Source organism: Halichoerus grypus, chromosome 9 (assembly GCF_964656455.1).
Source record: "Halichoerus grypus chromosome 9, mHalGry1.hap1.1, whole genome shotgun sequence".
NCBI lineage: Eukaryota > Metazoa > Chordata > Mammalia > Carnivora > Phocidae > Halichoerus > Halichoerus grypus.
Window position 1 is genome coordinate 105,787,753 of NC_135720.1, and position 15,595 is coordinate 105,803,347.

General features: G+C 59.7%; 1 protein-coding gene and 1 long non-coding RNA gene across 2 annotated transcripts in view; both read right to left on the minus strand.

Moving 5' to 3' along the window:
- Positions 1-1,156: 1,156 nt before the first annotated feature.
- On the minus strand, positions 1,157-3,934 carry LOC118555746 (uncharacterized). The gene is made up of 2 exons (XR_013441259.1): positions 2,124-3,934; positions 1,157-1,762 (listed from the first exon to the last, which is right to left on the minus strand). It is a non-coding gene; the product is annotated as an uncharacterized LOC118555746 (long non-coding RNA).
- Positions 3,935-4,065: 131 nt separating this feature from the next.
- TTBK1 (tau tubulin kinase 1) overlaps positions 4,066-15,595 on the minus strand; it is a 37,376-nt gene continuing 25,846 nt past the window's right edge. Inside the window, exons 14-15 of the mRNA XM_036124038.2 lie at positions 5,163-6,757; positions 4,066-4,491 (exon numbers count right to left, since the gene is read on the minus strand). Of these exons, the coding sequence (XP_035979931.2) occupies positions 4,101-4,491; positions 5,163-6,757 (1,986 nt within the window). The 3' untranslated portion in view covers positions 4,066-4,100. The remainder of the gene's footprint in view (positions 4,492-5,162; positions 6,758-15,595) is intronic.

Genomic DNA, 15,595 nt, shown 5'->3' on the forward strand with positions numbered 1-15,595 from the left:
ACGTCCGAGCTGCACCTTCGTGGTTTTCTCAGAGGGAAAGCAGAACTTCAGACCTAGGGCCCTTTTACCTCTGATCCCAGGCACAGCCAGGAGCGTGTCCTGGGACAGAAATTGTCTAGGTATTGCCTAGGTGAAAATGTTACACCCGCTGAATGTAGGGTCCAAAAGGCAAAAGGTACAGCAAGTACCCCACAGAAAAGCCTCCCTTCCCCCTCAGCCTTCCTCCCTGAAGCAACCAGACACCTCTCACTCATCTAAATAGCTGCACATTATACACACGGCTCTCTCATGTGTTCTTAGTCTTGGACACCAGTCCTTAAGTGTATACAAAGCGTATACACCTCCTTCACCGTAGAGCCTCACGGGACTCTGTGATGGGGTCCCCGTCGTGCGGGAGGCCATGCTGTACTAATCAGCCCCAATTAGCGGACACTTAGACTGCTTCCGCACTTTTTTAAAAGAAGTCTCCACGCCCAACATGGGGCCAGAACCCGCGACCCCGAGATCAAGATACCAGATGAGTTTGTGCCAGTCTAACAAAAAAGCTCCCATTTCCAGACGTCCTGAGTGTGAGATCGCGGCTGAGGCTCTGAGGCTTTGTGGAGTTCCGTGCAGAGTACTGCAGTGAGTAACTTTGGACACGTGGAGTTTTGCAAGTCTATGCGGCCATGATAGGATACGTTTCTAGAAGTGGAGATGCTAGGTCATAGGCCACATTCATTTATAATTTCCATAGATGTTGCTAGAATAATGACCATTGTTTCTCTTCGCCTGTGAGCTGCTTAGCTTTATGATTTTCCGAACACTCACTTGTGTCTGTTAACTTCAGGGCCATGAAAATTCTTCCTTCCTCCCTCCCTCTCCGCCGGCACCAAGCCAGGGGACTCAGTCTCTGGCCCTTGGAGGGACAGCTGGGGAGCTGAGAGCCTGCAGGCTTTGCAGTCAGAGACAGAGGGCAGCCCTCTTCATCCGGTGTGACCCTGGATCTGTCTTGTCCTCAGCTTCTGTTTCCATCTCTGTAGAGACAACCTGCCTCCATGACAGTCCCTCCCAACTTGCCCACCAACCAGCACTCTTCCCCCCTGCCCACCCCCAGCCCCAGGACCTGGGCTTTGCCCTCTTCCCCAAAGGAAGAAGAGTCCAGGCCAACAGAACGAAAGGTCCACAGGCTTTTTAATGGTGTGATGGCTACTTCCCTTCCAAGACCCGATCTAATCATGACAGCGGCTTCCAGGGTGTCGGGGTGGGGGTGGGCAGGTGCAGGGTATGGTCAGAGGCCATGCAGTGACTGGGAAGAGGTGGGGGAGGGTGTTACATTCTGTTTGGCGTGTAAACATTCTTCAGTGGCTTCCCTGGGGGAGGGGGAGGGCATCTCCCTGCCCCCCACTCCATGCCCGCCAGGGCTGATCCCCGGAGCTGAGAAGACTGAGCCAGGCCCCAGTGAGGGGCTGGGAAAGGGGGAGCCCACGTGCCTGGGGCACGACCCTTCTCCTGCACCCGCTTCGTGCACAGTGTGGCTTGGGAGGGGAGGCATGTTCTGGGGGTGAGCAGACCTGCATCTGAGCCAATGACACAGGCTGTGGCGATGAGGAAGTGCTAGAGGGGTGAGGTGGTGGCGGACGTGGTGGTGTGACACTCTTTTACAGGGAAGGGGTTCAGGACCAGGAGGCCTTGGTGGAAGGGATGGGTGCTCGAGGGGGAAGAGGCTGCAGCTGGGGGTGGGGACACTGGGAGGTGTGGTTTCCTCTGCCCTGGATCCTTCCTGGGGAGAGGAGCAGAGTCAGTCCCCTGGTCCCCTCCCACACTCGTCCCTTCCCTTCCTCCCCCACCTCGGTGACATTCAATGACGCAGAGGCCTGAGGTCAGATGGGAGCCCTAGGGAGGTCTGGAATCCCAAGAGCAGACAGGGTTTTGCGTCTCTGCCCAGCTCCGGTGCTGTATGAAGCTGGGGGTGGGATAGGCCTGGGGCTCTCTCAGGCGGCCCCCTTTTCCTCCCAACACCAAACCAGGGTGTTGTTGGTCCTGGGGCAGGGGTGAAGCTGGGGGCCCTACATTCACGGTTCGGTTGGTGGCAAGGAGCAGGCCCAGGACCTGGGCACCGGGGGTCATGCCCTGGTCCCCACCTGGCAGGAGCTGATTGTCATTCGGAGAAGCTCTAGGTGGGAGGGAGTGGCCCCTCTTCCACCCCCTCTGCTGGACCCAGAGGGCAGTAGAGGCCTTGGGAGGGTCTCGGGTTGACAAAGAGGGCTCTGTCCGGAGAGGTTTCCTGAGTGTTCTGGGAGCTTCTGCGTCAGCATGAGATGGACCTCGAAGGCCGTCCACCCTGGAGTCCTCCCCTGGGCTGGATTGCAGAGGAGCCACCACCTTGGTGTGGAAACAGCTGCCCAAGCCTGCTGACTCTCCAAGAGGGGCTTCAGCTGGCACCACCAGGCTGCTTCCAGAGCCAACTTCCTCACCGGCGTCCTTCTAAGCGATGGTGGCTGGATGCTGCCAGACCACTGGGGCATGTCGGGGCCTTTCCTCCTCTTCCCCTGGTTGCCTTGCCTTGCTCTCTGGGAACCAGAGAACAGAGGGGCCAGGCCAGGGGACAGAGGCTGAGGGTGCTGAGGATGGAGGAGGCCTGCAGGGGACCTGTCCCAGATAGACAGAGTTGGCTGTCCCTTCCGCAGCCAGTGTGCCGCTTGGCCCAGACAGAGGCAGTTCAGGCTCATAATGAGGTGGGATGAGCCATGCAGGAGCCAGACCCAGGAGGAAGCCCCATTTCCATTCATGGAGCAGCACAGCCCTCACCCTCTGCAGGGACAACTCAGCTGCATGGGTTGGGGTTAGTACAAGAGGGGACAGGCTGAAGGCTTAGCTGGGGGAGAAGGGGACTTGGGCCGGACCCATCACACAAGCACACAATCTGGAAGTTAGAAGGGCCTTTCTGCCTTGAGTCCAGGGGCCAGCTCTCTGTCTGCCTGTTTCTGCTCTCTCTGCCCACTGGGGGGGATAACGGTCTGATCCAGCCCCCTCCCCACCCCCAGGAGGACAGAAAGGGTGACCCGGCCTGAACTGAGTCCCTGAATCTCTAAACAGCCAGTGCAGAGAAGATGAAAACCAGCCATTCTCCACCTCCACTGAACTCAGGAGAGAGGGAAGTCGGCTGAAACTGCAGCAGGCAGGATTGAGGTTAGATGGCAAGAAGGAATTCCTGATGGTGAGGGGTCCTGAGCACTAGATCAGGAGGCCAAGGGAGGGGGTGAAACCTTGTTTAAAGCCCCCCTCCAACTTCCCATTGGGAAACACGTGCCCAGGAAGGCAGCCCACACACACTCTATGGTTCCCACTGAGGACCCACCCAAATTTGGGGGGAGGAGGACTTTGCACCCTAGGGGTACAGGAGAGCAGCCCCCCAATCACCTGCCCACTGCTTCCGACAGGGGTGTCCAGGATGGAGCTGACTTTGGGGCTGGTCAGACCTGCCCCCTCACACCTGAGTAGACCAATGGCCCCTAGGTCCCAGCTCCCCAACCCCAGCCTGGCAGCTGAGAAGAGGCCTTTTGGACCACCACAGCTCCCAGGAGATTGTGGGGTTGGCCCCTGGGGGGGCAGTGGAGAGGGTAGGCTGGAGCTTCCACTTCCGGAATTTGAGGCTGCCTTTCTGAAAACGGGAGTGGGTGGGCTTGGGCTGGGAGAAGGCCAGGAGGAGGGAAAGGCGCCGCAGGAGGTGTAAGCAGAGGTCCCTGGGGGGAGCACGGAGAGCAGCAGCGGCCTGGCGGGTGGGGGCGGGGGGCGTCCCCATGAGTGGAGTCCTCGGTGAAAAAGTGGCTGAGCCTTCCCCGGGGCGGAGGGTGAGCCTGCCCCACCCGAAGGGCGGCAGGGGGAGGGCAGGGGTCACGGAGAGGGGGTGGAGGACCGGGAGGCGGGCCCTCCCCCCGCAGCGCGGCGGCCCCCTCCGGCCGGGCCGGCGCGCGTCCTCGCGGGTGCAGGCGGGAAGCTGGGGCCGCGGGTGGCGCGCGTCAGGCGCGTAAGGCTGTGCTGGGAGCTGTTTCAGTGTGGCCGGCTGCGGGTGGGGGGCCGGGGTGAGGGTGGGGGGCCGCGGAGAAACGCGCGCGTCATTATCTGGCCCCGGCCCGGCCCTCCGCGACCCCCGCCCGGCCTTTGGTTGCTGCGCGCTGAGTCTGGAGTTTCCCTCTGGGTCCTTTCTTGGGGCCCCCCGGGGAGGGGGTGCCATCAGGCTGGGCCCGCGCCTGCGGGGCGCCCCGGGGCGGGGGCCCCGCGGGCCGGGCCTGGTGCGAGGGGGAGGAGCTCTCCTTGCGGGACAGGGACTGGCTCCGGGGGGACGCGTTGGGGTGGCGCGGCGCGGCGGAGGCGGAGGGGCCTGGACTGCGCGGGGCGGGGGGCCTGGCGCCGGCTGGGGCTCTCCCGGGCCCCGGGCCCCGGCCGGGGGGCTGTTTGGGGCGGAGGTCAGCAGCCACGGCCGACCCTGGAGGCTTCTGCAGCTGGAGCCTGCGGGACGGAGGCGGGGGGCGGGCAGAAGGCAAGAGAAAAGAGGAGGGCAAAGAAACAAAAAAGGAGAGGCATTTTCAGAATCGCTGAGCACTGAGCCCTGGAGCCCTGCGTCTTCGGAGCTGGGTGAGGCTGGGGAGACCACGGCACAGGTGGATAAACTAGGGCTGGTGCTCCATCCTCCAGGGCAGCACCTCTAGGGGCCACACACTCCCGGGCTGCTACCTGAGAGCCTGCTGCAGTCTTTCTTGGACCTGTTTCATCTTTAAAATTCTCATGGATTTTACATTCTACTCTATCACATACCCGTTTACATATGAATAACGTTTTCTCCCAACGACTCTGGTCTTTATCCTTTGGCTTCAAATGCCTCCCGGCACACCAGAGGCTGTGTGTGAGCCTCACTGGCCCCCATTAACCTTTCCCAAGCTTGGCCTCCCTGGCGACCCCTCTAGACATGTGCACTGTAGCCACTCCCTTGAGCCCAGTGACAGGGCTGGAACCTGAGTCAGAAGAGGCGCTTAGTTGGGGAGGTGGTGAACAGGAGGGGTGGCCGAGGGTCCCTCCTGCATCCTCACTAGGCCCTGACCTTGGCTCCGGGGAAGCTCCTGCCGGGGGAGGCCTTCTGTGGTCACCCTCTGCCCACCCTAGGGCTGGCAGCCGTTTCTCACCTGCTGGTGATGGCTGTGTCGGAGGCGGGGGCAGCGCCATGGGGTCTGCCCGCGGACTGCTGCTGGGCCGCGGCGGGCGTGGGCATGCGGATGCTGATGGGGCGGGGAATCCGGCTCCGGGTGGCGGCGGCCCCCCCGGCCTTCCTGGGGGCAGCGGGCTCCGAGGCAGGCGTGTCCTCCTCGGAGCCCGTGCCCGAGAGCGTCTCTGAGGCCCGGCGCTGCTCCTCACTGGAGGAGGACGAGGCCCCAGAGGCCAGCCGCAACAGCAGGCGGCCCTGCCTCTTCTCCATCACCAGCCTCGCCAGGTCCTGCTGTGGCCGGGCCCTCTTGCCCCACCGCTCTCTGGCGGACAGGGAGCCGGAGGGCTCCGAGCCCGTGTCCTCCTCAGACAGCAGGACAGGGATCCGGCTCCTGGGGCGGGGGCCTGCCATGGCATGGCGGCTGGGGGAGATGGTGGCCAGTTTCTCGGGGCCTGGCTCCAGCGGGGACGCTGGGGCCGGCCCGTTGGCAAGGGCTGGGCCATTGGGCAGTGAGTCTGTGGCCACCTCCAAGGGGGTGTCCCCGGGGGGGCCAGTCGGAGCACAGCTCTCCAGCCCTGCCTGGGCGATGCCGTTCTCCAGGGGCACAGAGACCCCCTCCTCCACAACCCTCCCATCAGAGGGTGCCTCCAGGCCCAGCTCACCCCCAGGGCCCAGCTCCTCAGGCCGGGAGGCTTGTCCACCGGAAGACATGACATTGAGGTGGGTTTTCTCCGCAATGTGCACAAAGGTCCTCTCAACTTTGGTGAAGGGTGAGGAGGTGACTGCCACTCCTCCTGCCCCTGCGGTCACTGCCCCGGCCCCTGGCCCTGTCCCGGGTCCAGGGGGCTTGGGCTCAGACTTGAGGACAGAGGACAGGGTGCCCGGCTCAGACACGTCCAGCTGGCTGCCAGTGGGCTGGGGCCGCTCTTGCTGAGGAGTGAGGGCAGCCAGAGTGCCCAGGTCAGGGTCGGGGGCCAGGTCGGCAGTGACGGGCGACTTCTTCATGTCGCCAGGGGAGACGAGCACCAGCGTTTTGGAGCCCTCCTCAGGCTCCAGGTCCCCGTCGGCCATGGAGGCCCGGCCCCTGGACTCCTTCTGGTCGTCAGCCAGCAGCGTGGATGGGGCACCCTCCTGACTCCGGTCCGTGCTCCTCTCACTCCCATCACTGCTGCAGCCACTGCGAGGTCCCAGCACCTCCCCTAGAGCCACTGCCTCCTCCCCCTCCTCCCCTTCCTCCTCCTCCTCCCCCTCCTCCTCCTCTTCCTCCTCCTCCTCGTCTTCCTCTTCCTCCTCCTCCTCCTCCTCGTCTTCCTCCTCCTCCTCTTCCTCCTCTTCCTCCTCTTCTTCCTCCTCTTCCTCTTCCTCCTTCCCATTAGCTTGAGGCTGAACCGTTGCCAGTGGGACCTGGGGGGTGGTGAGCAGCATGTGGGAGAAGCCCACCCTCCGGACCCTGTTGAGCAACCGAGCCCGTTCTCGGTAATCAGAGAGATCTTTCTTGAAGTCCTGGTAGGGCAGGCTCAGAGGCACAGCTCGCGGGAGACCATTGACCTCAAACGGGGGCGCCATGGAGAACACCTGCAAGGGGCACACACAGGGACTCGCTGATGTCACCCGCCCTGCAGGGCCCAACGGCACGGGGACTGCACCCACAAGCCGGGAGGCCCACGTGCCTAGGCGCATGCGCCAGAGTGTGTGTTCCGTGAGGATGGGCACTGGGTCTGTTTTGTCTATTGCTCTATCCCCCAAGGCCTAGAAGGGTCCCTGGCACGTAGTGAGTGCTCAGGAAGTCTCTGAGGAAGGAGTGTGTGCACGCTCCAGTTCCCCTGAGGTTTCTCTGCCTCCCGTCCCCCATCTCCCTCCCATCTCCCTCCCTCTCCTCCCCAGAGCCAGCTCTAGTGCAGTCAATAGAAGACATGACAGGTGCAAGGCGTCAGAGCCACCATGTAGATCAACTGTCCCTTTGACAGAGGAGGAAACCAGGTCCAAAGAGGAGCGGCAAGCGTCCGGGTCAGGACACGGTTTCTCTGCAGCCAGGGAGCTGGCCGCCAGGGCCATCAGAGCCTATGCAGGACCAGGTCCAAGTTCGGCTGTTCTCCACACCCCCAAATGCAGGCTGGGCGCCTCTGGAGCTCCAGCCCCCCCTTCCCTCCTGCCCCTTCCCGGCCTGTCGGTCAGGAATTGTCCAGCCCTCTCTGGGTGTGTGCTGAGTGCACACCTCATCCGGGAATCCGCAGCCAGCTTATGAAGGGCAGTTTCTGTCCACTTGATTAAGTTTTCCCCTTTTGAAGCTTTGGGCTGAGCCCTTGGCAATGTGATGGCCTGTTCTCGGCTTTCTGGACTCCTGCCACGTCTCCCCTTAGCCTCCTTCCTTCCAGACTAGAAAGGCCTGCTCACCCTGTCAGGACCTCAGCGCTTGCATCTTCTCCAGCTCTGCCCTAGTCAGCACACACACATGCACACGCACAACTCCCAGCACCCCCAGGGCACCAGGCCTCATCGGGGCTGACACCGCTTTGTTTCAGGTGGGGATGGTGCTGACGGCGTCCAGTGCTTTGTCGGCCTTCTGACCATGCTGGACCTTGTCTTCCTAAACACAGCCCATCCAGATCGGAAGCCCCAGAGATCTGACACCTCCAACACCTGCAGGTGCCATCCAGACTTGCAGGGAGTCCTGCTGAGTATTCTTCAACATCTGAGTCTGCTGCCTCAGCTCCAGGGGCACAGCCCTATCCTGCCTGGGGCTTCCCCAGCCACTGGCCTGTTTTCTCCTGCCCGCATTGCCCATCTATCCTTCCAACAGCTGCTAGAGTGATCTTCCCGAAACTTAAAGCTGATCCTATCTCTCTGCTTCAAACATGCAGCAGCCTACAGTAGCCCCCACAGTCCTCAGAGGACAGTTCCAACTCTTGGTTTGGCACGTGGCAATGCTGCCCCGCCCCTGTGGTCTGGCTCCTCCCTTCTTCTCTGACCTCACTTCTAGCAGCGCCCTGGGATCCCTGCCCTGGGCGCTTGCCATGCTGATGCCCCCAGCAGTTCCCTAAGTGCTCGACACTTCTCACACCGCTGTCTATCCCTCTGACTGGGGTCCCTGTCACTCCCTCTATTCACATGACAAATACCTGTCCTTCCTCCAGGACTGAGCTCAACCAGCCTTCCAGAAAACCTTCCTGTCCACCTGCCGAGCAGGCATCATCACCCTCCTTTCTACTTGTTTTCCCACATCCTTCCACTAGAGACACTTCACTGAACCCCTTGAGGGCCTGGCCTTGCCTTTTCTATCTATCTTTCTTTCTTTCTTTCTAGAAGAAGTCCTGGAATGTGTACTGTCCTGGCCACCGTGGTAGAGGCTGTGAATCTGTGGATCACGTATCGAACAAGACAGATGTGGTCCTTGTTTTCACAGAGTGTAGCAGTCTCTCTATTAGGAAATGAAATGGGTTTGCAACGACGTGGATGGAACTAGAGAGTATTACGCTAAGCGGAATAAGTCAATCAGAGAAAGACAGTTATCATATGATCTCACTCATATGTGGAATTTAAGAAACAAAACAGAGGATCATAGGGGAAAGGAGGGGAACATAAAATAAGACGAAACCAGAGAGGGAGACAAACCAACCATAAGAGACTCAGTCATAGGAAACAAACTGAGGGTTGCCGGGGGGAGGGGGGGGATGGGGCAATGGAGTGATGGGCATTAAGGAGGGCACGTGATGTAATGAGCACTGGGCGTTATGTGAGACTGATGAATCACTGACCTCTAGCTCTGAAACCGATCATACACTGTATGTTAATTAATTGAATTTAAATGAAAAAAAACCCCACTACATTTGACCAAAAAAAAGGGGGGGGAATGAAATTGGGATAATGCACACTCCACAAAGGTTGTGATCATACATGAGGTCAGATAAGCAATGGGTCTGGCATATAGCAGTTGTTCAATAAATGTCAGCTCCCTCCCACCCTGCCTCCGGCCCCTTTGCCCCTGCTCCTCTGCTTTGGAGATCACTGCTTCCCCCTCCAGCCCCAGCAATGCCTGGATGCCACACCCATGGCAGAGAGGGTGGTGAGAAAAGGAGGGGCTCTCTCAGCTGAGGTCTCTGTGCAAACAGCCCAAAGGCGGGTGGAGGGGAAGGCAGGAGTCCCCAAAGCTGAGGATCTGCCCAAGGCTGTGACTTCTCCCTTCCTCAACTGCCATGATCTTTCTCATGATCAGACCATCCAGGAGGACGTGATAAGGGTGGGGGGGGGGTGCAAGATGGGGTAGCATCAGACCCCAGACAGGACCCTTGCCCACCCTGTCTGAGCCAAGCAGGGGACTTCCTTAGAGCTTTGTCTTCTTCACATCCAGGCCGGAATTCCCCAGTAATTGTTCTCTCTTTCTACACCCTTCATTCTTCATTCATTCATTCATTCAGCAAACATTAAGCCCTGGTTCTGTGCCAGGCTGTGTGCTGGGGCGCTCTGCCATGTTTAGTTACCAACAGTAAGGCTAAAGATGACTAGCAGAGGTGGAGGGGGTGCTGTGAGATCCTGGGTGAGTCGTGACCGTGGCGTATGTGCTATGGACAGACGCGGAGCTCTGATCATGTCTCCCTCCCTGTCCAGCTCAGAAATCACCCACCCAACACCAGATGCATCCCACCCAGCACCTCTGCCTATTTTCCCTGTCCCATCTCTGACACTTTGAGCATCCCTGGCAGAACTACCTTTTTCTCTGGCCAGGCCCCGGATCTCTTTAGAAAAGTCCCATCCATAGGACGGACCCTCCGCTCACAGTGTCCTTGTTACATGATCATAGCTGGAACCCTCTCAAAGCCCTCCCCTTCTGTTACACGGGAGGGGGAATGAGAACTGAAATCAGGCACCAGTGACAAGGTTAGATTAGGACACAGCCTGGAGAGAGGCACGCCCTCTCTCTCTGGCACGCCCACTTCACAAAGCACATCAACCAAGGTGGCTCGGAACCCCAAACTCTTTCCATCGACTCATTGGCCTCCCACCTTCCCATGCAGGGAACCTGGGACCCTGTGCCCTTTAGCAGGAAGAGCCATGAACCTCAGAGTGGGGACAGCTTTGCCCTAAGTATCACTGACAAGCCCATGGGCATCTGGACCTGCTGGGTTTTCCATTTCAGAATCCCTCCACCCCTCCGCATGTGGCTCCTTGTTGGGGAGGGCAGGCCTGGGCTCAAGGTCCTCCCTCCTCAGAGAGTGGGAAGTCCTCCTTCACCCTCTCCCAGCCTCTCCTGAATGCCTGTGTCCAGCAAATATTCAATCATTCACCCAGGCCATCCTGTGCTCATTCATTCAGCCAGTGATCCTTAGATGGCCTCTGTGTGCTTGGTCCAGTAGGCTTGCAAACACCACGGGAGGGGGACACCAGTGACCCCCTCCCATTCCAGCTCAGAGGGCAGCAAGTGTACTGGGTGTCAGCAAGGGGAAATCAGGGCCTGGGGGAACTCACACCTTCCTACTCCCTTCCCAGAGCAGCGACCCTTTATGATTCCAATTTGCTTATTGTGGTTCTCCAGCTTGGCTTGGCGCAGCATTATCTGGGGGTGCTTCTTAAACCTACAGAGCCCTGAGTCCTACTCCCCCTGCCCCCAGATTCTGTAGGTCCAAGATGAGGCGCAGAAATCTCTCTGTTTTACAGCTCCCTGGTGATTCTGATGGGGTTTGGCCAAAGGCGGATGCGGTAGGGGTGAATCATAGAGGAGGGGAGGCAGGCCACTGGAGCTGAGACCCTCAGAGAGAAGGAAAGCCCTAGCCCTCCCCTTGCCTCTGCTGAGCCCAGACCCAAAGGCTGTGGCCTCACCAACTTCAGAGCCCAGCCAAGTCCATGTTTACTCCAGTCAGCAGGGAAAGCGGAGGGAGGTGGATGGACCAGCCTCTGATCTTTCGATGCCACCACAACCCGGCTCTCCTCAGCCTTGACTTGTCTGACGCCAGCGACACGGGACACCAGGGGCGGGTTAGTCTGCACACCCCCGTTCCCCAGACAGAGTACAGAGAGCGGCTCTCCTGCTTGGACCCTGGCCAAGCCCAGACACTGCATACTGCACTTAGGCCCACAGACCCAAGGTCAAAGAAGGGAGGCTGCTGAGTGACCAAAGCCGGAGGATGGGCCCTGACCCCTTCCCCCTCCCCAGCAAGCCTCTCACAGCAGTGCGCCCCTTCCTCCTCCCTCAGCAGCCACCCCGGGCACCCTTCCCATCTCTCCTCCTCCCCAGGGGAGCCCCCGATTGCCATCATTGCCCCAAAGGAAAACAGGAGAAGTCGGCAGCGCAGCCCCCTCTGCCCACCACCACCTTTTCCAGATTTCTCACCTGTCTGTCTGTCTGGGTCTGCACTCTCAAACCACATCTGCCAAGCCAGGAGCCCTCCCTCTGCTCCTCCACCCCACACCTAGGAGTGCCACCCACCCTGGCGCACTGGCCATTGACAGTCATCTGGGTGGAAAGACTAAGATGACCAGAGAAGGCGGCCGTCGCGGCCCTAGGTCTTTACAGATCTTCGCACACCTGACTCCCAGATCTCAGTGTCCCCAACCCATCCTCACCTGTCCTGGGCAAGGAGCTGACAGCATGGGAACATTCTAAATGCTCCAGGGGTCAAGAAATGCAGCTGTAGCTTGCCCTTCTTCTGCCCCCACACTTGCTTTAGGCCCCAAGGAGTAAAGTGTGGCCTGGTGACAGCACCCCACCCCCACCCCCAGGCTCTGCACAATCCGCTCTCTCGCTGATTCCCCTGGACAGACCATTCTCCCCCAGGCGAGAGCTATCTCAGATCCCCCATCAGAGCAGAGGGGCAGGGAAAGGCTCGCAGGGTCCCTTCACAGGGCTCTCTGGCTTCCTGGCCTCCTTCCCACCACACACACACACACACACACACACACACACACACACACACACGGCTTCAATAGACTGATCCACAGAGAACAGATCTAGGTGCCCACCCCCCTACTTCCCATCCCTCCTCCAGCAAGTTGGCAATTTGGAGTCGGGGCCCCAGAGACCAGGGTCCCTGCCCTCCGCCCATCCAGTGGTGGGTTAGGAAGAAGGATGAAAAGAAAGCAGGCGAGGCGCAGGTTCCTGGAAGGCGTCTTTAATCAGGATTTGGTAGTACACAAGCTCTCCGGATTGTCTGCATTAACATACAGGGACTTAAAAAGGCACAAGATCCCTCGCACAGCGACGCGTGACGGCGGGGCGCCCCCACCCCCGCCCGTGCGCGGCCGTGTGCGTGTGGGTGCGTGTCCGTGTCCCACCCCCGTGGCGGCGCCGCGCGTGTGCGTGTCAGTTTCAAGTGTTGGATTTGTACAGTACTCGCAGTCTAGGGGCGGGGGCTCAGTGCATGCTTCTCCACCCGGGCCCAGGGCCCCCCGACGCCGCTATGTACACTGAGGACGCACCCCGGAGAGAGAGAGGAAGAAAAAAAAAGCGTCCCATCTTTGTGTGTGTGTGTGTGTGTGTGTGTGTGTGTGTGTGTAGTTTTGAGTTTTTCGTGCATGCTTACGCTGGCCGGGGTCGGGGAATAGTGCAAGCTTATAATACAGTATTATTGCAGTACAAAAAGGGGAGGGGTATGATGGCATGTTTAGGAATAAACTGGCTGGAATTCGGGACTTCCGGAAGGGTCCTCTCCCCAACCCCCTTCCCATCCCTCTCTCCCCTCCCCACCACGATTAGGAAGCGTCTCCCCACGCTGGGAGGGGATCCTCGGGTCCCTGGAAGGAAGGAGCTCAGCTGGGCCTCGGCTGAGCTTCCCCCCTCCCACCAGTCCCACCTCTCACGGGGCAGGGGCCAGCCCTCTCCTTGCTAAATACTGTCAAACATTAGGGCCCCCAACCCCGCCTGCTCCCCCACGGAAGCCCCTCCAATGAGGGGGGAGGGGTCGACGGAGCAAGTGCAAAGGAAGCAGATGTTGGTCCCTGAGTTTTATTTTCGGGGGTGGGGAGGGAGAAGAGCTGGAAGTGGGGGCGTGTTTGGGGACCCCCAGGGCCCTCAGTCGTGGAGTGGGGTGGGGCAGGAGACACGGACGTAGAGGAGAGGGCAAAAAGGGGGTGTTGGGTCGCTCTGAGAGACCTAGCTAGGCTCAAAGCTTTGCTCCCCCTCAACTCTGGGCTCTTTGGCATCCAACTGCAAGGCCAATTATGGGGGCGGGGGGAGGCTGTGGGCGGTGAGGTAACAGGGATCGGGGGTGGGGCGACGGGGGCCCTTCGAGCCGGGAGAACCGGCCAGCTTCCCTCCCAGCCCCTCGTCTGCACCCCGGCCCTGGAAGCACTGAGGGGCGAGCCCCAGGCCGCTAGGCCGAGGAGGGGAAAGCAAACACAAAGTTGGCGCTAGGGCGGGGCGGCAGGGGGGCTAACCCGGGAGCGGGGGGTGGGGGGCGGGGAGGGACACTTTAGCAGCAGGCAGCTCGGCGGGGGCGCGCGCGGAGGCGGGGCTGGGGGCGGGGGGCGGGGCTCGGAGGCCGGCCCGTACCCTGGTCGCGCGCGTAGCAGCGAGTTAAAAGGACGGACCGTACATTCGTGGCGCGCGGGCCGCGGGGGCAGGCGTGTGCGGGCGGGTCCCGAGGGCGGGAACGGAGTGGAAGTGGTGGTTGGGGTCCTGTTACAGTAGAGTTAGAAACCTGCGAGAGGTGCCCGGAAACGCGATCTTTGTGCTCTCCCAGCCGGGGGGCTGCTAGTTTGTTGTCCGGAGAGTGGATGAAATGTGCGCGCAGCTATGGAGTGTGCGTGTGCGTGTGTGCGTGTGTATGAGGGCCAGTTAGTCGTGGCAAGGTGAACCCCACCCCCCGCACCCGCAAAGCCTGTGCAGGTAGAAGGGAGGGTAAGTGGTGGGACTGACGGCGGAGCCAAGTGCTAGGAGAGGTCCAGGAAGGTTCCCATAGTCCTTTAGGCTTCTTTGCCCCTCCTCCCCCACTGCTTCTCAACTCTTTACTTGGGGGAAGGGGCCCACTTCGGCTCCGGGGCGCCCTGAGCTGGGAAGCCGACTGGGTGGTATGGAGAACCGCTGGGGATATTTGAGGAATGTGGTCCTCAGGCTGGGGGCCTCTCCCTTAGGGAGAAGGATACTTTAAAAATTTCAGAGGCTGACCCGCTAGTCCCAGGGGACACTTCTGTCCCTAATGGGAATAACGCAAACTTTGGGGACATGCCCCCCAACTTAAGGAGAGTGATTTGCCACACTCCTTGTTACCAAGGACTGCCTATGGGGTGGGCTGATTCCTGCCCTTTGGGTTGGAATCTCAGTGGAGTTTGGGGTAGGGTCGGGTGATGTTCAGGCCCTCCTTAGGGGTCTGTGCTTCCATCCTCAGGTACCAAAGCAACCCAAAGACAGCAGAGGATATTCCATCCTCACACAGCCAGGGGTCCCTACACACTCTTAAGCATGGTGTCCCCTGGCCACTCAATATAGACACATTTGCCACAGCTCCTCTGCCATCCAGTGGCCCAAGCTCCCCCCACCACTGCCTAGACACACAGCACCACCCCTCCCCAGAAAAAAGGGACCTAGGCAGGGCAGAGGAGAGAAAAGGAGGGTCCTGGGACCCTCTACAGAGAGGAGGACCCCTACCTTTTCCTGGGATTGAAGGGGTCTGGCCCACCCCTCTTGGCTGGGGAAGCAAGGGTTAATGTACCAGCATGGCTCAAAGGTGCCATCATTCCCCCACGTGCTGGGCAAGGCTGTGCCCATTTTCCCCAAAACTGGAAATGCAGAGGGAGATTGATGGGTTCAGGATGCTAGTGGTTGGGATGAGTGTTGAGTGGTTATTGCTGTGACCCAAGCTGCCTTGAGTGCGTGGGGGTGTCTACTGATTACTGAGAATTCACTAGAGCATTTTTCACTCACCCAGGGTCCTATGCCGTCAGAGAAAATACTGGTCCTGCCAGGAGGACCCCACTTACCACAAACAAGTCCACTGGCCCACACACACATTCAGGCACACAAACCATGAGGTCACCGACACGTACACAAAGCACACACCACACATCCCCACTGGCTGTGAGCTGCCGCCTCTAAGAAGCCCACCTGATTTGAGTTCCCAGGAAGAACACCATCCCCCTTGAAGTGCTGCAGCCTTGGACAGGAGAAGGGGGTGGGGAGTCCTCAGGCTCACAGAGGTTGCAAACTGAGTTCAGGGTCTCTGCCCTTAAGCCAGTTTTGTTTGGCTCAGAGTGATATTTCTTTAAAAAGTTGTTTTTTAAAATTTCATGCCAATAATTAAAAATTGCGAGATTTCACATAAAAATTGGAAGATAGTGGCAACAGTTGGCTGAGCTGAGGATGGGGGGAGTGCGTCTCCCACTGACCACAGTCCCCAAACCTGGCCACTCGTTGACATGGCTTGGCCCCTGCTGTGGTGTGAGTTGGTGACACTGGGCTCAAGTCCCCATGGCCAGTGCTCACCA